Raw genomic sequence first — 27,675 nt, 5'->3', positions numbered from 1 at the left:
AAACAAACAAAAAGGTTTATTGAGTTGTTAGGTTGTTGTTAAAAAAAAACAACAATTTTTTTGTCTTAGTTTCAAAAACTGAGACTTTTTTGTCTCTTAAATGTTATAAATGTATGGTTGATTTTGTATTTACGATATTCAAACAAAATGAAAATTTCGTTCAAAGTTGTCGGTTATACAAAAATCAATTGGCCTATATTTACACTTTAAAAAATTATTTTTAAACAATATAAACTTTTGTCTTTGTTGATCGAATTTATGTATTGCATATATGAATTACAATAAATAATTTATATCACCACACAATGTAATAGTTGAAAACATAAATGTTCTTTATAAGCAAAGTCCCTCCCTTCCACCCCCCCCCCTAATAGCGCCAATAACTTTGGTACTAATTACATCAGTGACAGAATGTCCCTAATTGTCACAGTCATGGAATCACAATATCACAGATTTGTGACAGTGGCTGAATCAAAATATCACAAAAAGTGACAGAATGACATTGTCACAAATTTATGACACTGACTTTCAAGTTACCAATTACGTCAGTCCTGCAACTCTTTGAATCAAACACAATATGACGGATCAATTAAATGCTGTGGTCGTCACCATGGCAACAAGACGACGCAGGAGACGGACATTGGGACGTCAACAAGATGAGCTCAACTAAACCCTTTACTGATGTCACTTCCGGTCAGCTCAACAGTCGTCTTTTTCCGTCGACCTTCACCTTCCAGTCGCGTTACAACTACAGGATACGAGCGCACAATGTCATCTGCTAGAAACGATTGACCAATGGTCAGACAAAGTAGACGAGATAATTCAGAGGTGTAAAAAGATAAAATTTTGATCAATAGTTAAAAGAAAACATTCGCGAATTGATTAAACAAACTTTGACCAATCAGACTGAGGAAAATCAAATCTTAACAAAAACATAACGAAAGATTCGATCTATAGTGACCACATATTTGAAAAGAAATTTCTAGAAGTTTTTTAATAAATGTTTAGAAGTGTTTCTCTCCTCCCAAAAAAAAAAAAACCCAAAAAAAAACCTGACAATTTTTTCCCGAATATTTATTTCTCTTATTTCCCACGTCGTATTTTTAACCGACATTAATTATTGGCCGGTGATAACCAAAATTTGTAAATAAATAACTTTTGTTGCGTTTGTCTGGCACATCCGCCACACGCAACCCTCACACGGTTGTGTGTGGGTTAAGTGTGGGATGTTGTGTGGGTCCAGTTGTGTGGGTCTAGTGTGGGATTTTGTGTGGGTCCAGTTGTGTGGGTCTAGTGTGGGATGTGACCTAGTAGCACAGATATTTTGACACCGACTCTACCAGTAATGTCATTCCGTGTTGATTATGGCTAGGTAACTTATAAACAGATTCTCTCAGAACTGGCAATGTTAGAGGTAGTAGGGACGTTAATCAATAGGTGGTTGTGTATGTATTGGGGGGGGGGGGGGTTAGGAAACTACTACAGTGGCTATGTACATACACATACTAACACACTACCCTAAAGAACAGTTTATCAAACATCAGCGATCTTTTTGTTTAACGTACGTTTCATTTCTTAAGGTTTTCTTGGAATGTCTAATTAAAAAAAAAACAATAAACAAACATGCTGGAATTTCTTTAAATTACTTCGAGTAAATTTGGCTGTGATTTTATCATGCAACACCCAACTCCCCCCCCCCCTCCCTCATCCCCATTAGGAGGATTCTAACTGAAATAATGATTGTTTCGTCATCTGTGTCATCTTCACCTCCGCCCCCCCCCCCATGTTTGTGACGTCATTTAAGCACGACCCCGGTGCACTGTGTTTTGGGGCGGACAAAAAAATCCGAGTTTTATTTGTCCCGTTTTACCCGTGTTCATGAATTTTTTTCTATCTTTGTTCCAATGTAAAGATGTAGTACCATCAGCTTAAAACATCATCGTGATGATGTAGTACCATCAACTCACAACATCATTTTTTACTAGTCGATCTTTTCACCATTTGTCAGTGTGGGGTGACTTTTGTGGTGTGACTTTTGTGGGGTGACTTTTGTGGTGTGACTTTTGTGGAATGACTTTTGTGGGGTGACTTGTGGGGTGATTTTTTTCAGTGTGTGGTGACTTTAGTCCGGCCACCTTCTCCCACCTAGAATATCAAAACAACTTTAGGGGAAAAAAAATTATCAATTGACCAGTTAACCATTTTACAATGTAACCTCGATCCACCCACCCCACCCCTTAAATAGCCCCACTCCATCCCACTCTATTCACTGGACATCCACTGGACATTTGCTGGACTTTCACTGTAGAGTTACTCTAATCAAACCATTTTTTTTCAGGATTAAACTAAACGCACCAATTAACCTAGCACTTTAAATAATGATGACGTCATTAGTTCAAAAAATTCCGAACAATTAAAGCGATCTGAGTCAATAAAATTTACATTTGCTCCGTGTGTGTGTTTTAAAAAAAACTCGAGGGGCGATTGTGAGGCAAAAATTGTCGATAAGGCAAAGGTGATAGCTAGGAATAGAGAACTGTGGATCTCTTCTTTGTTGTTTTGAAAGGCCGTCTTTTCAATGTTACTGTATTGGCCATTTCTAGTTTGTTACATTAAAATATTCAAAACTATCTCGTCCTTTTTTATCTCTTCTATTTTATCTCTTCTATTCTTATCTCATAAAAGTCATCGGTTATTTTAATTTGAGGCAGACGATAGTGGGAGTGACACTAAACTGTCACTGTCACTGATGACAGTGTCCTGACACATGTCTGACTCCTAACCTGAAGGACTCTACACTCTTGTAGTTACAGCGCCCTCGCCTCCAGCTCGTTACACGCTGGCCCCGCGAGAACTTCCACGATCCCATTGTTTTCTGTCGTGTACAAAAACTTCTCATATTAAGTTGTGTATCAGCCCTCGCCACAGGTGTCCGGGAACTAATCAAACGCTGATGGTCAGACGTCTCAGGTAAATGTTGGTGGAGTTGGATGGGTGGTTCACGAGTGGATGATTTTTCTATGACCTTCACCTCACCCGCCTGTCGTCCTTGACCGTTGCCATCTCCTGGCCTCGACCTTAATCACCCTGACCTTGACTGCAAGTTTTTTGTCCTGACTTTCGCAGCTCAGGTACTTCCCAGCACTTTACAACACACACTACCCCACACATTACCCCACACATTACCACACATTACCCCACACATTACCCCACACATTACCCCACACATTACCCCACACATTACCCCACACTTTACCCCACACATTACACCACACTTTACCCCACACTTTACCCCGAACTTTACCCCACTCACTACCCCACACATTACACTACACTTTACCCCGCACTTTACCCCACTCACTACCCCACACATAACCCCACACATAACCCCACACTTTACCCCACACATTACCCTACTCACTACACTACACTTTACCCCACACTTTACCCCACACTTTACCCCGCACTTTACCCCACACATTACCCCACACATTACCCCTCACGTTTATCTCCACATTACCACACACAATACCACACTCACTACCCCACACATTACCCCACACATCCCGACACAGCCACAAGCCCACGGACTATGACGAGGTCCAGAAAGTAGACCCATACGAATGTCATATGAAAATCGATAATTTAAAACAAAATCGATCATCGGCTATGGGCAGCGTGAAATTACACACAAAGGTCACCAGGGAAATAGTCAAATTGTCTCCCTCTACTCTCATGGTGGCTGGTGACGGTGTGTGTGTGGGGGGGGGGTGGTTGTGTGGGTATGTGGGGTGTGTGTATGTGTGGGGTGTGTGTGTGTGTTTGCGTTGTTTGAAAATGGGTCATGTTTCAGCAGGTTGTATCGGCTTTTGAAATGAAACGTTGGGTGAGCAGTGTATGGGCGGGGGGGGGGGGGGGGGGGTGTTTGATGTGGTGGGGGAGGGCAGTGTTTGGTGTGTTTAGGGAGGGGGGCAGTGTTTGTTAGATGAATGTTGTGTTTTTTGGTTGGGGGATGGGGGGGGGGTGGGGTGTCATTTTTTGTTTCTATGTAGGGGTCAGTGTTTGGTGTGTTGGTTGGGGGGGGGGGGGAGGGGGGTCGTGTTTATTTTAACACTGCATGTTGAGGGTGTGGTGAGTCGGGATCCTGTGGGGTGGGGGACACAGCCGGGCCAGTAACCCGTGTCCAGGCCCGGCTTCATGCATAAAGTCAGTTCAAATATTTTTTCTTCAAGTGTGTCATTCACTGATGGCGGAAAAAAATGATTTCCATGTTTGAAGAGTCAAAGATGGGTTTTGAAAAATGATATTTATTGTACCCACAATTCCACTAGAAACACGAGCAGGGGCGGGGAGAAGATGGCGGAGCGTTACTTTCATTTCCGGTTTGTGAGAGTGGAAGCTGACGTGTTTCCGGTAGTTATATTTTACTTGCTGCCTGTCTGGGTGGCGTCCCTTGTCCACTTTTGGTTTTCGTCAGATAAGTTGGGCGGGGGCGGGGGGGGGGGGGGGGGGGGTACTGGGGTAGGGAGGGGTACTGGGGCGGGGGGGGGGGGGGTTCAAATAACTTTTAAATTAATAAATTAAAATCTTTCATACGACTTCCTGTGGAAATCTGTGTAAAAGAAACGCAAATATTTAGTTTGAATTTAGTTTTATCTGACGAAGGCCTCATGTTGGCTTATGAAATCATCTTCAACGGCTCATCTCGGCCGTGTCGCATTTTTAACCTTGTACAAGCGGTACACACTACCTGAACCTTGCTCGCTGTGTCACACAGTTTTACGTCATAAACGAGGCGGGAGTGAGCTCCCCTCAACTCTCCCGTATATATGTAACAGTATGTGTTGGGGTGGCACTTCCAGTGGAATGGGGCGAGAAATGGCAGGTCGATTCTTGCGAAAACACTGAGATGCGAAAAAAATGAATAGAATTTGCTGCTTTATGATAATATGATTGAAAAAAAAAGATCAAATACCCAAGATCTTGAGGAACCTGAAATGAAATAGCATTTCCGATTACCGGAACTAGATCAAAATTTGACAGATACCTTCCTATCAGATCTAATACTTGAATATGAAATTTGGTTACTGAAACGGTAAAACCTTATTCTGTTAAAACATGCATACACATTCGCGCGCACACACACATACACACATATACACGCACACACACAGGCCATGGATACAGACAGACAGACACACATACGGACAAGACGCCATAAGTAAAATCCTCCCCGACTCAGTAGAGGTAAGAACTGACTTTTGACACTACTACAACAATACCCTGCCCTCCGTGTACGATAAAGTAAAATAAAAACTGCTCTACTTACGAAATGATAATAACAAAAATATGTTGACGTGTTTTTCTTATACAATCTAACTTACACATTTCACCATAAATATCAAATACCGTAATATCCTATGAACGTGCTAAAAAATATTTCCAACCATATTTTTTAATAATCAAGGAGTTTGTTCTAATGAGCTTGCAAAATGATTTTAAATATTTATAGAACTTTCCAGATAAAAATTTAGAAGATGGCCGCGTGCTTATGGTGGAGTGTTTTAAATGTATAACATACGCCGCAGTGTATGGAAGTGCTTTCATTGTAGGACTTTACGCTTTTCACATCAATTATACAATTCTGTTTTTATCAGTCAAAGATAAAATATTTAATCCCAGTTTTATTGCCAAGATTGATACACACTGAATTATTGACGGAAAACAAATTTTCAACCCACTTGTCATAAATCGTGCTTATAAAAACGACAGAAGTGGGGGGGCTAAAAATCTGGGAGCAGCTAAAAGCCAAATTTTATTTTCATCGTCCAGATGTACGGGGAAAACAAAACTTGAAGGCAATGAAAAATATTTTTTCCTCTCGCTGAATTACCACTTCACCCAGTCCAGTCGCCATTTTTCTAATCCGTTTTGTCCTGGAGTTATCCCTCCCGCGTCTTACCTCCCTTTGCTTACGTCAGATGGAACCTGCCCTGAGTTCAAGATGGCGGCCTGTCCAAGTGTTGACGGGTAAACACAATAGGGGAGTTAATTAATGTAGAGGAGTTGCTGCCCCTGATGTTGACACCAGTCTGGTGTAGGACAATGTCTGTCTGATCTGCGTCACATTGTCTGCTAGATATAGATCCACATCAGTTGAGAGCGTCTGTCTGTTCCAGATATTTCTCTGCTAGTTTCTTGTTTTGGATATTGGGAGATGAAAACTTGGTCGTCATATGGGGCATTTCATCTGCTTTGTGTGGGGCATTTCATCTGATTTGTGTGGGGCGTTTCATCTGCTTTATGTGGGGCATTTCATCTGCTTTGTGTGGGGCATTTCATCTGCTTTGTGTGGGGCATTTCATCTGATTTGTGTGGGGCGTTTCATCTGCTTTATGTGGGGCATTTCATCTGCTTTGTGTGGGGCATTTCATCTGCTTTGTGTGGGGCATTTCATCTGATTTGTGTGGGGCGTTTCATCTGCTTTATGTGGGGCATTTCATCTGCTTTGTGTGGGGCATTTCATCTGCTTTGTGTGGGGCATTTCATCTGCTTTGTGTGGGGTATTTCGTCTGCTTTGTGTGGGGCATTTCATCTGATTTGTGTGGGGTATTTCGTCTGCTTTGTGTGGGGGATTTCGTCTGCTTTGTGTGGGGGATTTTATTTGCTTTGTGTGGGGCATTTTATTTGCTTTGTGTGGGGCATTTTATTTGCTTTGTGTGGGGCATTTTATTTGCTTTGTGTGGGGCATTTCATCTGCTTTGTGTGGGGCATTTCATCTGCTTTGTGTGGGGCATTTCATCTGCTTTGTGTGGGGCATTTCATCTGCTTTGTGTGGGGCATTTCATCTGCTTTGTGTGGGGCATTTCATCTGCTTTGTGTGGGGCATTTCATCTGCTTTGTGTGGGGCATTTCGTCAGATTTGTGTGTGAGTGAGGTGGGGGGGGGGGGGTTCGTCTTCTTTGTGTACAGAATTGTGTCTGCTGTGTATGTGACTTCGACACATTATATATACAAGATCAACAGCAGTTTTAATTTTATCAAACATCTTTTACACAACAGCAGCTTTATAAAACTTCTCACACACATCAGTAACATACCCACATAAAACCCACACACATCAGTAACACACCCACACAAAACCCACACACACATCAGTAACACACCCACACCAAACCCACACAAAACCCACACACACCAACCAAATATTTTCATACCCCCACTCACCCACACACTAACCAGCCACTTTTAACCTGCCACCTTCATCATAACTAATCCACCATCCACTATCCACCTCCCCATGATCCACATGCACACCATCCAACAACAACCCTCTCACAATCCACCCACCACCTTTCTCATCATCCACCAATCCACATATCCACCATCCACCATCCACCATCCACCATCCACCGATCCACATATCCACCATTCACAATCCACCAATCCATCAATCCACATATCCACCATTCACATCCACGATTCACATCCACCATTCACATCCACGATTCACATCCACCATTCACCATCCACCAATCCACATATCCACCATTCACCAATCCACATATCCACATATCCACCATCCACCCATCCACCAATCCACATATCCACCATTCACCATCCACCAATCCACATATCCACCATCACCAGCCCACCCCGCCTCCCACCCTGTCACCTGTCCCACCCCACCCCACCCCGCCACACTGCAGCACCGAGGCCCCACCCCACCGTCCAACACTCGAGCAGAATCAATAGCTGATGGGGGCGACTCTAAAAAGTTAAACGGCCCTCCCAACTTCCGAAACGAAACATTCGCCACGGCGATTCTTGTTCACCCCCAGCTCAGGACTAGAACTATTTGTTTAATTACTGGCCATGGATTAATTAGTTCATTACGTTTCTGTATCTAATTAGGCGGTTTTCAATTCTGATTTGTTTTTCATGGAGCGTGTTTTGTTTTAATTACGTTTAAATTATTTGTTTGACAACTTTGGACTGTTCTTTTACAGCGGTAAGTTGATAGTTTTTCAAGCAGATCATTGGTGATTGCTTTTTGCGATTAGTGATTGATTTTTTGCGATTAGTGATTGGTGATTGATTTTTAAGATTAGTGATTGGTGATTTCGAGGGATTCTGTTTGGGTCCAAACGACGTCGTTAATTTACGTGTGCGGTAATTAGTGTATTGTTGCTCTAATGAGTAGTGAAACATTTAGACATTTTTTTTTCAAGAGGCGCTTGAAACTTTCATGTCTGTGGGTGGGTGGGGGGGGGGGGGGGGATTGTAGGAAAAAAAGTCACAGGAAAAAAAACCACAGGAAAAAAAAACACAGAAAAAAAGTCACAGGAAAAAAAGTCACAGGAAAAAAAGTCACAGGAAAAAAAGTCACAAATATATATTTGCATGGAATTTGTTAATACTTGTATGTATTAAATATTCAGAGAGTGCAAATTAACTTAGGATTAATTAAATGTAATGTAATGTGTGTAGGCTGTATACGCATAGTAATTTTTATAATTCACCTAAAATATTTAGTATGAATTATGTAGATTGTAATTATGTTAAACATAATATTTATAGCATTTAATAGAATGTCCACTGTTTTCATCGTGTTTTTTTTTTATTTTTAAATTAAATTACCGTGAAATGGTAAGGTCATCTGAATTACTGCCCTCAACTCATCGCAACAATAGTTATGCTTAGTTCAACAACCTTTACTGCCCACATTAATCACGATCATTACATAACAAAACTTAGGATCAAAACAGAGAGCCGACAAGGTTCAAAGGCTGTCAACAACACAAAATATGTTCGGACAATGCCTACTGAGGGGAGGCCGACCAGAGAATAGCCTACGGCAAAACATATGCAAAACACAACGATATGACTACCTTTGTTTTATAGTTAACTTTTCTACTGCGTATTTAACTAAATACATAACAAAAGTTGAGATTGTTTTGTAAATTATCTTAGAGTATTTTTACTTAAATTTTTTATAAACCATAATGCTTTTAACGTCTATAAATAATTTATGCTATTAAAAAATACAACCCACAACAATAAACATACAACATTTTACAATTCTTAACAAATAAATCAAAATATTTCTAAAAAGATTTTTGTGACTTTTTTTCTGTGACTTTATTTCTGTGACTTTTTTTCCGATAAAATTTTTCCATTGTGACTTTTTTTCCGTGACTTATTTTCCTAGCAAAAACTGTGACTTTTTTTCTGTGTTTTTTTTCCTGTGACTTTTTTTCCGTTTACCGGGGGGGGGGGGGGGGGGGGGTGGGGGCATATAAATTTCCAAGGGGGTGGGAGCGAAGACTGGTAAAACATTTTCTAGATAAATTATATATTTTGAGGGTTGTCCAGGGCTAAAAAGTGCTGTACACTTTAATTGTAGAGGGGAGGGGGGGGGGGGGGAGTGGTGCCACCCGAAATATTTGAAAGAAACTCCTGAACCGCCTTCATTGGACCGTTCTCCTGATGTGTCACGTGACAGTTTTTTAATTTACATGTTTCGGTAGTCTGCTGTAACGTCACGACTTTTGAAACTTTTTTTTTGGCGGTTATTAACTTTAAAAAGTTTTTAGCAGCTTTCTGTTGTAAGAAATATAAAGCGTCATTAACATTTTTACGCAGTTACTCAACTAGAAAATTTTAAACATTTTAACAAAATTTAATAGCTTGAACTGGTCACACCATTTTTTGTAACTTAACGCGTTCAGGCGAGTAAATTATTTTTAAGTTATTTAATTTCTTCATTTATTCATCGGTTATTGCCTCAGGGGGATTCGTTTTCAATTATTTTGACTTGTGTGTGTGTGTGTGTGTGTGTGTGAGAGAGAGTACAATAATTTATGTGTTATCCGTTACGTCCTACAAAAGTTGCCGTACGTTGCCAGTCTGTCAATATTCGCCCTACAACTGTACTAGACGGGGGAAGCAATAAAAACAAACAGATAAAATTAAAAATTGTCATTTGATATCACAAGCTAAGCCATTGGCGAGTTGAAAATGATTTGTGGGGTTTGTGTGACTGTTAAGAAGTGCAAAGTGGATTTGTATATGTGCAAGCTGGTTTTTTGTGTCCAAGATGTGCTTTGCTGTGTCCGTTAAAGTGTCCAAAGTGGGTTTTGTGTGTCCGTCAAAGTGTCCAAAGTGGGTTTTGTGTGTCCGTCAAAGTGTCCAAAGTGGGTTTTCTGTGTCCGTCAAAGTGTCCAAAGTGGGTTTTGTGTGTCCGTCAAAGTGTCCAAAGTGGGTTTTGTGTGTCCGTCAAAGTGTCCAAAGTGGGTTTTGTGTGTCCGTCAAAGTGTCCAAAGTGGGTTTCGTGTGTCCGTTAAAGCTGTGAAAAGTGGGTTTTTGCGCAGCTTGAAGAAATTATTCCCTGAGAAATCTGCAGATGTCGTGGCATCCACAGAGACGAGCAAGTATGGTTAGACTGGTGGTTTTCTTCTGGTGGTTTTCTCCTGATGGTTTTCTCCTGGTGGTAAAGCGGCTTGCCCATAGAATAGTGGGTTTCTCTTTACTCTTTTGTGACGAGAAGGTTTTCTCAGTTCTCTGTAGGGTAGGTGCTGGATGGTGTTGTTGTTTTTTCTCCGACGTTTTCCAACTGAATTGTGGATTTTTTCGCCGATAGATTTTAAGCTGACTTACCTCAACAGTAGGTGATTTTTTTCGTCTCTGTTGACGTGGTGAAGACTTGTGACATATTTAGTGGGAATGTCGGGGGAGGGGGGGTGGTGTAATGTGTCTGACTTCAATTCATTTGCTTATTGTGCTTTAATTTGTTAACCTGTACTTAAAGATTGGTTGGTTCTTGCAAAAACTCGATGTTTTATGTTAAATAGATAACTGATATAAAAATTTACAACTATAATTGTTATTGTACGGTATAGTTCCAAGCAAATATTTTTTTCCTGTGATTTATTTATCGGATTATTTGTCTCATACTTCACACATTTAAGTTAAGAAATAAACTTCATGTTGCATACATCACACAGCAGGGGCACACATAGGATTCCTTCTTCTTTCTTCTTCTTCGTTCTTAATTTTTAGTGTTGGGAGGGATCGAGCCTTATCTGCCAGAGGGTTTGAACTCGAGACTTTGTTCGAATTTATCAACCATGAGCTTTTTGCCGACTCGACCACGCCTCCAACACAATTAAGCGTTACGTGTCAACTGGTTATGCGCCATTGAGGCCATTGACTCCGATTTCAGCCTGTTTTTCTTTTTGGATTTGCTTCCATAGCCTTTGTCCAACCAAGAACAAACTACAAGGCAGCAGTTGTTTGATTTTAGAGTTGTCTCTCCTAGAAGAGTGGCTGTCCCCAGCTAACGAGCCTCATCTGCCCGAGGGTTCGAACTCGAGACTTTTCGGTTTAGCAACCATGAGCTTTACCGACTCGACCACGCCGACCCCTACATAGGATTCTAATACATTAGTCCCACACAGTTGCCAAACACGTGAGTCCCACACAGCAGTCCCACACAGCAGTACCACACACCAGTTCCACACAGTTCAGCCTGACGAGAAACTTCTTGAAGTGGGTTCGTCCTCTGGACTGCTGCGGTCTATTCAGGAATCGTCCAAATATTGCGTCATTTATGTATGCGACAAGTATTTCACCATTCAGAGATTAACCAAATTATCCACTTATTGCGCCATTCAGGATTATTTAATTTAGGAATATAGGAATATGTTGCGCCATTCAGGAATGGTCTACTTAGTATTCAAATTAGAACTGGTCCACATATTTCGCCATTCCATAATGTTCTTTAAATTGCTTCATTCAACTTTGTACCTAACGTATCCTTCCTGTCTCAAACTTTGACCAAAAAGTACTCACCACGTACCCTAGTCCAGCTGGACTGACCGTGAGTTAACTAGTTGGGTCACATCACGTGATGCAGCTACAGTTTGGGTCACTTTAAGGCAAACAGTGGTTGACTTGATGGATTTTGTTTTCATCTTCTCAGCGATGCACGTCTCTGTAGTGATATGACGCTAATAATACACCCCACACTACCCCACACTAATATACCCCACAGTAATCAACGAACCCCACACTATTTAATACTGCTCACTACCATCTAACACACTAACAAACCTCACACCTACACAACCCACACTTACATACCCCACACTTACATACCCCACACATACATACCCCACACTTACACAACCCACACCAACAAACCACACACTAACACAACTCACACTATCCAACACACCCCACTCATACCATTCACACCCTAATACACCCCTTTACCCCAGACTAACCACTTTACTCCCTACCCTAACCAACACACCCCCACCCCCCACAAATGTCGCGACACTGAACGTCTGCTAACCCCAATATTTATTTTTTGCTACAACTGCACGAACTTTGGCAGCACTTTAGTTTTTTTTTTTTGACGACTAAAATTGAACCAACGGATTTTCCCGATTCTTGCTGTCCATTCAGTGATTTGACGGAGTAATGGTATTGACAGTAGCCACGATACTGGGACGATACCTCGGCGATTACATATGTTTACCGATACGGGGATGTCAAGTAGACTGGCGATTATGTCGTATCGTTGATTGTGTGTAATCGATACTCTGACCGCTGTTAAAAAATTTAATGACGAGAACGATGCGACGAGGAGGTGGGGAGGGATGAGGGGGGGGGGGGGGGGGGTTGAGAAAAAGAGGCCTTAATTATTTTTTAGGCAAGGGAGATAATTTTTTGCCCTCGTGTCGTGAATGTGAATTCTTGGGAGAATTTTAAACAGGGGAGGCTACGAGTTAACAGGGGGAGAGAATCCACGGCCTATAGGGCTCCATGAGGAAAAACAAGGGCGGTAATTGAGGTGTGTGCAGCTAAAAAATTTGAGCGTTAAATTATGTGAGTTTGGCCCAGAAGTTAATTATTACACGAGCCGAGTTTATGGTTAATTATTTCTAACACGGTCTAGTAAACCTAACCGTTGGCTAATTGATTGGCAGTAACCGACGGCCTAACTTAATGAGGGGCCATTTTTTTTTAGATATTAGTCGGCGGTTAGCGGGGAATCGGGCCATGATTTACATGTTAATGTGGCCATCGATCGATCATGACGAAAATATCGTACGGCTCCGGTCCATACATTGACTTTCAATGTCCGATCGCGTATCGATGTATCGATTAGATCGGGATTTAGCGCGGCTGTCGACAAACTTTGGTGGCCTGATGTGAGCAGTGAATGAGGACGATATTTTTTTGGGCCACTTTTTGATTGGGGGGGGGGGGGGGTAGGACAAAGGACCTGAGATTTTATACTGCTACATTTTGTTGGGGGAGGGGGGGGGGGGACGACACAATTTTGTTAGCTCGTTTTCTGTGGGGTGTAGTCAGTTTTATAATGCTGTAACCATGTCCGTCTGCCTGTTTGTCCGTCCGTCCGTCTGTCTGTCTGTCCTTTGTATTGTCTTGGTTTAAAGCTTATACAACCTCCACGGTTTTATAAAATATTTTGTAAAAATCTGTTTTTGATGCACGTGTTGATGACGCATACCTTGGTGAGTCTAAACCCAGATAACTTATCATTACGGTCAACTTTAGCAACACAAACACAAAATCTCCACACCGATTTGACCACTATTCCTACTTTCGTAAGTCTCCACTGTGTCCCAATCCCTTTAACTAAATGCCTCCCTGACCAGCGGTCACATCCTTTATACAAACATACCCCCCCCCCCCCACACACACACCCATACAACTCGGGAACAAACTCACAGAATGCCAGTCTAGCTGGTTTTAAACTATCCCTACCCAACCTTCTGTTAACGTTGATGACTTTCACAACACAAACATTTTAATTATTCTAACTCTCGATATAATTTCAACATCAGATGTTACTTGACATTAGCCATGTTGAATAGATATTTAAAAAAGTAGTCAACATTTTAAATGTAATGGTCCTTTAGACTGATGGTCCTTTAGGCTGCTGAGGTAGCGGTCACTATGACCTCGACGTGTGAAGGGATAATATGGTCAGCACTGTCCAGCAGTCATTACGGTCTAACGGGAGCTAGGTACGGCACAGAGCTGGGTGGACTCAAGGATATCCAATGGGATCTAAACAGGGATCCGAACTCGAAACTTTCGGGCTAGCAGTCTAGCACTTTCTCGTCCGACCGCTCTGTTCCATTGATTAGACATAGGAAGTCATGAACAGCTTATGCCATGGCCCAGAACATTCGTGGATACATAAGGCAAGGCTGATAGAGGCGAGGTAGCAATCATTCCGTCAGCCTCTCCCATCCCACACCCTCCGCCAACTCCCACACCTAACCCACCACACCTAACCCACCCTCCCCCACCTCCCCCACCGAACGTTCCAGTTTTCCCCACATCACTGACTCACGCAACATTTTTGAGAAAATCAACTCAGCATCAACAAATTTGATATCAAAAGTTGACGTATCACCAAACGGTAAAACAAAGCCAGCTGACCAACAAGAAACGTAGATAACGTTTCCTAATGACCACCACACCCGCAACCTTCAGCCAAACTTAATTACCGCAGAAAGCAGCGGCCAAACTTGCCCCAACCTAATTAACGCGACTGGCCGGCTTAGCACATTCTGAGGGGATTATCAAACGCCGGTTTTTGTTTGCGCGCCTTTGTTCTTGTCCCCGGCTCATCCGGCACTGCCGGCTAATTGAGTGCCGAAATGTTTCCGGAATTTAATTACGGCTCCGGCGAATTCCTGAAGGACGGAGACATTAATCCGATACCGCGGAAATCGCCGTCGTGGGAGGCGGGGGATCAAACCCGAGAAACGTCTGCGGAAATGATTCTGGCACCAGGAGCAGACGATGAATCAACTTTTGGCGCTCGAGATGTGCATCGTGCTTGACCTGAGTCGGACGACGGCAGTTGGCACGACGACATTAGTCGGACGACGGCAGTTGGCACGACGACATTAGTCGGACGACGGCAGTTGGCACGACGACATTAGTCGGACGACGGCAGTTGGCACGGCGACATTAGTCGGACGACGGCAGTTGGCACGACATTAGTCGGACGACGGCAGTTGGCACGACGACATTAGTCGGACGACGGCAGTTGGCACGACGACATTAGTCGGACGACGGCAGTTGGCACGACGACATTAGTCGGACGACGGCAGTTGGCACGACGACATTAGTCGGACGACGGCAGTTGGCACGACGACATTAGTCGGACGACGGCAGTTGGCACGGCGACATTAGTCGGATCAAAGCCAAGTCCGACGTGCGGACGCAGGAGTCAGATCTAAACATTTCTGACTCCGGACCGGACTGTACCTGGTGAACTCGAATCTATCCTGGATAACCGATAGGCGGAAGTTTGACCCCTCCCCCCACCCCTCCCCCATACAGAACCTTTAATTTACAGGCTGCCTCTGATTACATAGTGTGGATGGTGGGGGAGGGGGGGGGGGAGATGATTATAGCGCCTGGGTGCGACTCGCTACGTCGTCTGGTGCATCCCCCCCCCCTCCATCATTGTTTTGTTAGCTTTATAGAACATCATTGACTGCGTGTTTACCCTAAATCCGTCCGATACCTCACTACAAAAATTGTCACTTCCACGACGGTTCAAATTATTTTTGTCAAATTACTTTTTGTCACGAGGTAATTGTTTTTTGTTTTTTTTTAATTTAAACTAGCGCTGAGCCTGTTATTTAGTTCTGTGTCACTTGTCAACACAACTCATCATTTCCCCCCCACCCCCCCACCCCACCCCCTCCTGTATCTGACTACTGTCTGTGGCACCCTCCCCCACCCCACCCCCTCCTGTATCTGACTACTGTCTGTGGCACCCTCTCCCCACCCCAACCCCTCCTGTATCTGACTACTGTCTGTGTCCCCCCCCCCCCCCCTGACGGCAATATGTGGCAGACATCTCGATATGGAAGCTCCCCACAAGCCCCGCCCTAATAAAGACGCCCCACCGCGCCCCACCGTAAAATTTTATTTAACACTGACTCCCCAACTTAGAGCCGGAAATGAAATTTTTTTTTACCGTGGAAAAAGATGTGGAAAAAGATGTGGAAATAGTATTTGAGCGAGTCCCGGGTCTAACGTAAAAACATATTTGTGGGGAGGAAGAGTGGGGTAGAAGAGGGATTGTGTTTTTTAAAGTGCTGATTAGCCAGACAAAACTTGTTTTCTGCTGAAGATCCAGATTTTTAAATTCTGTAATAGAAAAATTAAAACACCTGAGGCATTGTAATCTCAATGGGGCAGATGTACTGTATCTCATGTCTGTGGACTTTGGGGCACTAGGGCAGACGGACTCGTCTTTGTTACAGATCTATGTAGGTGGAGTAGATCCAAACTCTGTACTAGGGCAATGGTGTAGATCCACCCTTTATTAGGCGAGTGGGTAGGTGGAGTAGATCTACACTGTGTAGTAGGGTTAGGGTAGCGGTTACTCACGATGCCCTAGAGTCAGCGGCTACTCACGATCCCCTAGAGTCAGCGGCTACTCACGATCCCCTAGAGTCAGCGGTTACTCACGATGCCCTAGAGTCAGCGGCTACTCACCAACAGAGGCGGCAACGAGAGATCCGAACTCGAGACTTCAGGAACAAATGTATTGCAGACGACGGTTACCAACACAGATATTTTGATGACATTTATTTTCTGATGTTCTCGTTTAGCTTTGAGTACAAATATGGCGTCCTTTGTTTATAACGCTATGATATATTGTGTTGTGTATAACGCTGCGATATATTGTGTTGTGTATAACGCTATGATATATTGTTTTGTGTATACTGCTATGATATATTGTTTTGTGTAAAACGCTGTATCTTATTTAGGCTGCTATATATAACAATGTATGTATAGATTGTGTTATAAAACGCTGTGTATGATGACGCTAACTTTCCGGTGTTAGACGACTCGTCTATGTTTTAGCAGAGATGTTAGTTCTTTGTAGCCTGTGTTGTCGCGCTAAACCTCCCACCCCTACCTACATCAACCCTCCTACCCCCGTACCTACACCCCCCCCCCTCCCCTCATAGGAGAGTGTCCATTTCTATCTGGTCCAAAGTTTGGCTCAACATTTGAGCATCGCAAGAAAAACAATTTCCTTGAGCCTCTGGACACTGGACGTTACAGTACCCGACTGACCAGTGGACGACTGTGTCAATATTTCCCCTCCTCAGCACACCCTACACAACTGGGGCGGGGTCTTTTCTAACGGCACGTGACCCTAGATAGGGGCTGGGGTGGGGCTGGGGGAGGAGGGATGGAATGGACAAATAGCAAAAATATTAATGTCACAACTTTTGTTTTTATAGCGGGCAAGCGACGCGAATGTGATAAATTCTCTTCAGATACAAGATCGTTTTGTAACTTTGATTCTAACCTCCGTTGCTAAAAAACTGTCCCGATGGAATTAGAATGTTCATAAACGAGAACCAGATGACACCAACACCAGATTACACTAACACCAGATGACACCACCAGATGACACCAAATGACACCAGCACCAGATGACACCAACACCAGATGACACCACCAGATGACACCAACACCAGATGACACCAAATGACACTGACACCAGATGACACCAACACCAAATGACACTAACACCAGATGACACCACCAGATGACACCAAATGACACCAGCACCAGATGACACCAACACCAGATGACACCACCAGATGACACCAACACCAAATGACACCAACACCAGATGACACCAACACCAGATGACACCAAATGACACCAACACCAAATGACACCAACACCAAATGACACCAACACCAAATGACAACAACACCAGATGACACCAACACCAGATGACACCGACATCAGATGACACCGACATCAGAAATGATCATTGTTTTACAACCCTGCACGTGTGTGACGTCACGTTAATGTGTTCACGTCTGCCGGCCAACAAAGCCTCACCTACCCCTACACTCGTCACCCACTCACGCGTGAGCTGTTCTCCAGCCGTCACGCATGACGACACCACGACAAGCTACACGTCTGGCACAGTTAGTGTCCAGGTGTGTGTCAGATACCTGGACGTCAGGTGTGTGTCAGATACCTGGACGTCAGGTGTGTGTCAGATACCTGGACGTCAGGTGTGTGTCAGGTACCTGGACGTCAGGTGTGTGTCAGATACCTGGACGTCAGGTGTGTGTCAGGTACCTGGACGTCAGGTGTGTGTCAGATACCTGGACGTCAGGTGTGTGTCAGATACCTGGACGTCAGGTGTGTGTCAGGTACCTGGACGTCAGGTGTGTGTCAGATACCTGGACGTCAGGTGTGTGTCAGGTACCTGGACGTCAGGTGTGTGTCAGGTACCTGGACGTCAGGTGTGTGTCAGATACCTGGACGTCAGGTGTGTGTCAGGTACCTGGACGTCAGGTGTGTGTCAGGAAACTGAACGTTGCCTGGGACCTACTAGGTGACGCCGTTGCCAGGCAAACGCCCCTCCCCAGCTGTCGCGATATATTTTAACCCTCCAGCGATAAAACAAATTCCTTAACCCCATGAGACCGGCAACAATGGTTTCCGTAATTCTCAAATAAAACAATGCTAAAATATTTTTAAAATTTTAATGAGGCAACAAAATTTCCCCGTCCATTTTATAAATGCGGTGTTTGATTGTCTAAGTATGGACAAATACGAAGTTAAGCTTAGTATGAACATGTTTTATGTGCGTCTTAAACTTCGGGGTGGGGAGAGGAGGAGTGAATAGTCGGGGTTGGTACTAAGTGTGTGGGGTGTGGGGGGGGGGGACAAAAAGCTAGAACGGATTTAGTAAAACTAGACGCCATTAAAAATGTAGATGAAAGTCGTGTATCACCACCAGAAAGTTGTGTGTCACCACCAGCAAGTTGTGTATCACCACCAGCAAATTGTGTATCACCACCACTTTTTGTATCACTACCAGCAAGTTGTGTATCACCACCAGCAAATTGTGTATCACCACCATCAAGTCGTGTATCACTACCAGCAAGTTGTGTATCACCACCAGCAAATTGTGTATCACCACCATCAAGTCGTGTATCACTACCAGCAAGTTGTGTATCACCACCAGAAAGTTTTGTATCACCACGACCAGAAAGTTGTGTATTGCCACCACTTTTTGTATCACCACCATCAAGTCGTGTATCACCACCAGAAAGTTGTGTGTCACCAACACTTTTTGTATCACTACCACCAGCAAATTGTGTATCACCACTATGTATTACCGACGTTTGTCATGTCACCAGCCACTGCTTGTGTATCACCAACCCTATCACAAGAGGCGTCTTGTATACCTCCTACGTGTGTCACCACCGGCGTCTCCTGTCTCACCAGCTGCGAGGATATTGTATCACCCTCAGATCCCCCCCCCCCCCCCCCCCCCGCCCCCACCCCCGGGACGCAGATAGAAGCTTGTAGTCTGTCCGGCGACCCGAGCTTTGTTTGAGGGCACAGTGCGTGTGTTTGTAGATGCTATAGGTTTGTCAACATTACAAGGCAGGGCACCCCGAGAAAGTGGATTGCTGGGACAGATGGGCCGCGTCACAGATACGAGGGGACGCAATGAGGCGCCGGAAGAATGGGTGGGGGGTGGGGGAGGGGGGTGAGGACAGATAGAGATAGAAGATAAATGAGGCAATAAAAGCAGGAGCGAGAGAATAAAACAGCGAGAAACAGACGGACGAATGAACGGATGGGTAGACGGAGGAATGAACGGATGGGTAGACGAAGGCTCAGGGAGAAAGTTATTTTTTAAGCTTGAGGGTTCTAGCGGACTGTCTAGTGCGGGCTGAGCAAGCAAAGGTTCCTCACAGAATGGGATGGTGAGGGGTGGGGCTGGGGGGTGGGGGAGGATCAATATTTCAATACATCTTTCTATTCATAGTCTTTCTCTTAATTCACACACCGAGGCCCCGCTACGGGCTCGCAGTGGACGGGATTATAGACATCATATGGCATCCTGTCCCCGGGGTCATTAAAAAGGGGGTCGGGGGTCATTTGGTGACGTCTAGGAGGAGGGGGTGTAGTTTGGGGAGGGTAGTATTTTCACATTAGTACCCAGGGGGAACCCACGTTTTTTGTCGCTGTTAGATTTTGTTCAGATATTCTACTTACACTTTGTTCAGATATTCTACTTACAATTTGTTCAGATATTCTTCTTACAAGACAATCGGCTATTTACACACACACAAAATATATATATATGGCCAAGTAATTTCTTGTATTAAGTTTATTTTCATACTAGTGGACATGTCATTCGTTCATTGAACACCATCCGCCAAAAACAACTCACATCATTTAAACATCACAAAACACCTCACAACAGAACCTAACAATTTTGTGTACTTCAGCCGTGTATTGAACATCTTGCAGTAAACACAACTCACACCAATTTGCCTAAAGTGAACACCTTGCACTAGACACAACTCACACCAATTTGCCTAGATAAAGTGAACACCTTGCACTAAACACAACACACACCAATTTGCCTAAAGTGAACACCTTGCACTAGACACAACTCACACCAATTTGCCTGGATAAAATGACCAGAAATCGATATATGGCATCGGCCCCAGAACATCATCAATAGAGAGATTAATTATTTAAAAAATCGTGTGTAGTGTTATTGAAACATATGTGATTTTAAAAAGCGTAGTTATGTGATTCATGTATTACGTGTATGAACCACTTTTTAAGCTAATACCTAGTTTAACTAAACAACTAATAGCAAGATAAACAAACTAATAGCTAGGTTAACTAAACAAACTAATAGCTAGGTTAACTAAACAAACTAATAGCTAGGTTAACTAAACTAACCAAGCCACTTGTAGATTTAAAAATAAGGTTAAAGAATATCGAATAGGTTGTCAAACAGTAGTACACAGTGGAGTCATTGAGATTGTAGTTTAGTCATTGAGATTATAGTTTAGTCATTGAGATTATAGTTAGTCATTGAGATTGTTGTTTAGTCATTGAGATTATAGTTAGTCATTGAGATTATAGTTAGTCATTGAGATTGTAGTTTAGTCATTGAGATTATAGTTAGTCATTGAGATTGTAGTTTAGTCATTGAGATTATAGTTAGTCATTGAGATTGTAGTTTAGTCATTGAGATTATAGTTTAGTCATTGAGATTGAATCCTGTCAGGCGAGACACCAGATCACGTCACACATCATACCTGATCACGTCACACATCATACCTGATCACGTCACACATCATACCTGATCACGTCACACATCATACCTGATTACGTCACACCACATACCTGATCACGTCACACATCATACCTGATCACGTCACACATCATACCTGATTACGTCACACCACATACCTGATCACGTCACACATCATACCTGATCACGTCACACATCATACCTGATCACGTCACACATCATACCTGATCACATCACACACCATACCTGACAGCGTGACGCTCCAATCGATGAGATCTCTGCAACGTGCTGAGTGTATAAACCTTTAGCCAATAGAATGGGGGATTAGAAAAAGTACTATGGTGACGTCAACGTTTTAATTCTGGAGTAATAATTCACAAATACAAAACAATTTTAAAGGAAAAGTCTTTTATTATATATAGATCTATATACAAATTACAAAAAGTCACAAAGAGAAATTACACTAAAATGTTTTTGTTGGTGTAACATTACTGAGAACATTTGTTTGACTAAAAATAAAAGACTGGCCGCTCAATGAAGAAAACTGAACATATAACTGATGTTACAGGACTCCCAATGAAAGGAATATATTTTTCGCCATACCAACATACGGCCTTAGTAAGGTTAAACTAAAAAAAAATTTTTACTTTTAGTTTTTTTTTTTCATTTTTTATTTATTTGTGATTTGTGAATATATAATAAAAGCCATTTTCCTTAATTTTTTATGTAAGAATTATTTTCCACTTCACGTTTGACTATTTTTTAACCCCACATTGATATACATGTTTGATTTTTGCACTTTCAAAACCAATTTGTCATGTCCCAACAAATTAACATTATTGTAATGACGTCAAAATATTGCTTTACAAGACTAATTTACACGAATATTCATTAGATTACAGAAAATTGGTTTCTTTTTCACCCCAGATAGAAAAATACTAAACATGTAGTTATGTATTCCAAGTGTACAATGTGTTCTTTGAACATTTTCGCAAAAGAAGACATTTTTGCAACAATTAGAAGAACAGAATAGCAAACATTTTTTTCCCTGCCATTGTAAATTATGTTACATGATTACTGAGGGCTGCCATACTTTCTATCAATAACAATGCCTATGTTCAAGATAAAAAAATTATAATGAGCTATGAAGATTTTTTTTTTTTTGCAGTGGGCGTATTCTAACGTTTTGAATTTTTTTTAGTGGGGGTTTATGTAAAACTCCATTATACACAGTATGTTAAATGTTGTAATTAGCTTTAATTAGTTTGTATTTTTGTTTAGTTTAATTACCTCCTTGATTGGTTTGCTATTCTTGACCTCTGAGGGCAATCATAAAATTTGGGTCATGTTGTCTAATTAAATATAATTAGCCTTAAAGTGAGTCTCGTTTGGGCCATACAACACATTATTGGGCCATACCACACATTATTGGGCCGTTGATGGCCATGTCAAGAGTGGACCATACCACACATTATTGGGCCATACCACACATTATTGGGCCATACCGCACATTATTGGGCCGTTGATGGCCATGTGAAGAGTGGACCATACCACACATTATTGGGCCATATCACACATTATTGGGCCACACCACACATTATTGGGCCACACCACACATTATTGGGCCATATCACACATTATTGGGCCATACCGCACATTATTGGGCCGTTGATGGCCATGTGAAGAGTGGACCATACCACACATTATTGGGCCATACCACACATTATTGGGCCATATCACACATTATTGGGCCATATCACACATTATTGGGCCATACTGCACATTATTGGGCCGTTGATGGCCATGTGAAGAGTGGACCATACCACACATTATTGGGCCATACCACACATTATTGGGCCATACCACACATTATTGGGCCATACCACACATTATTGGCCATACCACACATTATTGGGCCATACCGCACATTATTGGGCCATACCGCACATTATTGGGCCATACAGCACATTATTGGGCCATACAGCACATTATTGGGCCATAACACACATTATTGGGCCATACCGCACATTATTGGGCCATACAGCACATTATTGGGCCGTTGATGGCCATGTGAAGTGTGGGCCATACCACACATTATTGGGCCATACCACACATTATTGGGCCATACCACACATTATTGGGCAATACCACACATTATTGGCCATACCACACATTATTGGGCCATACCGCACATTATTGGGCCATACCGCACATTATTGGGCCATACAGCACATTATTGGGCCATACAGCACATTATTGGGCCATACCACACATTATTGGGCCATACCGCACATTATTGGGCCATACAGCACATTATTGGGCCATACCACACATTATTGGGCCATACCGCACATTATTGGGCCATACCACACATTATTGGGCCATACAGCACATTATGGGGCCATACCACACATTATTGGGCCATACCGCACATTATTGGGCCATACAGCACATTATTGGGCCGTTGATGGCCATGTGAAGAGTGGGCCATACCACACATTATTGGGCCATACCACACATTATTGGGCCATACAGCACATTATTGGGCCGTTGATGGCCATGTGAAGAGTGGGCCATACCACACATTATTGGGCCATACCACACATTATTGGGCCATACCACACATTATTGGGCCATACCACACATTATAGGCCATACCACACAGTATTGGGCCATACCGCACATTATTGGGCCATACCGCACATTATTGGGCCATACAGCACATTATTGGGCCATACAGCACATTATTGGGCCATACCACACATTATTGGGCCATACCGCACATTATTGGGCCATACAGCACATTATTGGGCCATACCACACATTATTGGGCCATACCGCACATTATTTGGCCATACCACACATTATTGGGCCATACAGCACATTATTGGGCCATACCACACATTATTGGGCCATACCGCACATTATTGGGCCATACCACATTATTGGGCCGTTGATGGCCATGTGAAGAGTGGGCCATACCACACATTATTGGGCCATACCACACATTATTGGGCCATACCACATTATTGGGCCGTTGATGGCCATGTGAAGAAACACCTGAATATTGGACAACATTGTTTTAGTGGGAATGTTTTCTAAAATATGGACAGATTGTCTAAAGTGGACCCAACTGTGAGGCTAGCAATGGGATACTACCTACACAGGGGGCGGGGAGGGGGGGGGGGGAGAAGTTGGAGAAAGACAACCTACACAGGGGGGGGGGAAGGAGAAGTTAGAGGGAGACAACCTTCACAAGGGCAGTTAGAGGGAGACAACCGAGGAAAGACTTTCTCTACCCTTGCAACACTTGACAGTCATAGAACGATTTTTTGTTTTGTCGATTCAATCCTTTAATCCTGCTGCTGGCGCGGGTTGGCGCGGGCTGGCGCGGGTTGGCGTGGCCCACCACAAGACATATTAACTATTTATCCGCTGGGTGGCCCTTGCTTGGCCCTCACATAGGGGAAAACGGCCAGCCTACAGAGATGGAAAGTAATGGACAAGGGGAGCAATTCATGTAATGGAATTAGATTACTTCCCTTTTAGGCTTCAACGCAACGGTTATCTTCCCTTAGGGAATTTAAACGTAACTTGGAGAGTCATCTGAGGCAAGTTTGGGAAATTAAGGGGACAAAACCCTCCCGTGGCCAATTTGCTTCAATATTTTTATCTGTTCAAACATATCTAGGAGACTGACAAAATAGGAGGGGAGGGGGGTGTCGTGACTTTGATCCCAGGGTGGGGGGTGGTGTAACGTGATCCTTTGGTGGGTGTTGGGGGTGTTGTTTGATCTCTCTGTGGGTGGGTGGTGTTAGGGTCAGGTTAACTGTGGTGTTTGGGTCAGTGGTGTTTGGGTCAGTGGTGTTAGGGTCAGGTTAAGTGTGGTGTTAGGGTCAGCTTATGTGTGGTGTTAGGGTCAGCTTAAGTGTGGTGTTAGGGTCAGCTTAAGTGTGGTGTTAGGGTCAGCTTAAGTGTGGTGTTAGAGTCAGCTTAAGTGAGGTGTTAGGGTCAGCTTAAGTGTGGTGTTAGGGTCAGCTTAAGTGTGGTGTTAGGGTCAGCTTAAGTGTGGTGTTAGGGTCAGCTTAAGTGTGGTGTTAGGGTCAGCTTAAGTGTGGTGTTAGGGTCAGCTTATGTGTGGTGTTTGGGTCAGTGGCGTTAGGGTCTGTGGTGTTAAGGTCAGCTTAAGTTTGGTGTTAGGGTCAGCTTATATTCAGTGTCCACAATTTGAATAAATTCTGATTTGCTCACGCATCACTGGTCAATTTAAATATGGCCAAAAAATGAGCCTTTCACAGACAGGAACAAAACCCTCTAGGATCATGGGATATCACCCCCTAGGATCATGGGATATCACCCTCTAGGATCATGGGATATATACACACGGTCAAGGACGGTTGGGGGCTTCGCCAAAACGTCAACAAGGTGGCGGTGTAAAGTTTGAGTTAATGTAGTCTTGTTTGGGCTTTTGTAGGCTTGGTTTGGGCTTTCTGTAGGCGTAATGTGGGCTTTTGTGCAGGCGTAATGCGGGCTTTTCTGTTGGCGTAATGTGGGCTTTCTGTTGGCGTAATGCGGGCCTTTCTGTAGGCCTAATGTGGCTTTTTTTAGGCGTAATGTGGACTTTCTGTAGGCAGAATGTAGATCATGATGATGTTCTGTACATCCATATTCACCAGCTAAAAAGTGTGATGGGTTTACGCTATCGGGCTGATCAATTTGTTATACGCACATAAAACACAGTTTATTGGTTCTATTGTAGGGAAATGTGGGCTTAGTATGAGGTTGATAAGATTTGAGTCAGAGTCTGAAGAGTCAGGGAGTCAGGAGTCAGGGTAAGAGTGGAGTCTGTGCAGGAAAATTGGGGTGGGGGGGGGGGCTTTTGCAGATTCTGGTGGGTTGGTGGGTGACACTTATGCTGATGTCTGCTGACTCCTATGCTGACGTCTGCAACAATTCACCAACGTGGGATTAAGGTGGCTCAGACTGAAAGCTGTTTGTCTGGTTCAAATCTCATCAGCTGATCTTATGTTGGGCGGGGGGGGGGGGGGGGGGGCTTGAACGTCAGGCTAACTAATGTCAGGGATTAGTCACATGACTAGATCAGCTGACATCCCATACGTCACGTGGCAAGAGGGACCAATCATATCTCAGCTAACAAATGTCAGGAATTTGACCAACACGCTATACCGATAACCTTCAACCACATCACGTGACCCTAACTTGGATCCCGGGGGGTGGGGATAGCTTTGGGAGGCTCGCTAGCTGGCCGCTGGGATACGGGAATAAGGAGGGGGTGGGGAGTACACGGCTTATCAAGTGGGTGTGGAATATGCAAATATTTCAGCACCTAATCTTCAAGGATGTAAAATACATTCATCAAAAATAGAAATTTTCTTAAAACTGTCGCCCTCGTTTAAGTCAGAACAAAATATTCCAGCAATGTAGGTCAATCACTTTGGGTCTGGCAGTAGATAAACTTTTATTGTGACAGAAATCTGGCCAAAATTGTGACCAGATTTGTGACCAACTTCCTCGACTCTCAGACTTTGTATGTGGGGCTCTGTAATTGGTTAGACTGTACCAGAAACTGTACATTGACCCACCCCCCCCCCTCTCATGGTTTCAACGTACTAGCCGAGTAAATTAAAAACCGTTTGCTAGAAGTAGGCAGACAAAGATTACCTCACAATTTACCTCACAATTTACCTCACAATTTACCTTGAGGAAAATTTTAATTCTTTGAGTCGTTTTTTTTTTTAAACTCGCGTGACTTAAGTCATATGTCAGTCTTAACCCGTCACGTGACTTAAGTCATGTGTCAGTCTCATCCAGTCAGGGGAATAACTGACCAGTCTGATGGTGGAGTGAGTGACCGTTCTTGGAAGTCAGACTTGCATGAAACCCCACAACAACTTTACGCACACGTTCTGTTGCTAGAACCTTCGGGGAAATTAATTTGACCAAGCTACATTTTTAAATTAATTTGACCAAACTACATTTTTAAATTAATTTGACCAAGCTACATTTTTAAATTAATTTGACCAAGCTACATTTTTAAATTAATTTGACCAAACTACATTTTAAATTTATTTGGAAGTGGCTTTTTTTTTACCTCGTCATTTTGGACCGCACATATTTTAATTCTTTTTCAAACAAAAATTTAGTTTGCTTTCTAGATGTTCATGTATGTGTGTGTGTGTGCATGTGTGTGTGTGCATGTGTGTGTGTGTGTGTTTATGTATGTAACTTCATTTTATCATAAATGTGGCTTTCCGGTTCTGTATAAGCTATTTCATCAAACATGCGCGCTTTCGAACATATGAATTTTTTGGAGTTTTCAGTAGTGTCTATTTCGTGTTTTTAATTAATGACGACCAATGTTCTGCTTGAAATACGATTCTAAATGTCGAGGTTGTGCCGATATTTTTGTTCTAGGATTGTGTTTGAAATAGTGTTTGTTTTTTCTGACACGGAGATTGTGTACCTACAAC

General features: G+C 43.1%; 1 protein-coding gene across 1 annotated transcript in view; it reads left to right on the top strand.

Moving 5' to 3' along the window:
• The window catches only part of LOC131943509 (basic proline-rich protein-like), a 70,364-nt gene extending 44,344 nt beyond the window's left edge, over positions 1–26,020 (top strand). Inside the window, exon 3 of the mRNA XM_059303667.1 lies at positions 25,944–26,020. Within this exon, the coding sequence (XP_059159650.1) occupies positions 25,944–26,020 (77 nt within the window). The remainder of the gene's footprint in view (positions 1–25,943) is intronic.
• Positions 26,021–27,675: the final 1,655 nt, after the last annotated feature.

Source organism: Physella acuta, unplaced genomic scaffold, assembly GCF_028476545.2.
Source record: "Physella acuta isolate Inbredline_101_S28 unplaced genomic scaffold, ASM2847654v3 ptg000457l, whole genome shotgun sequence".
NCBI classification, from domain to species: domain Eukaryota; kingdom Metazoa; phylum Mollusca; class Gastropoda; family Physidae; genus Physella; species Physella acuta.
Note: the sequence above shows the minus strand (reverse complement) of the source record. Positions and strands in the feature narration are given on the sequence as shown.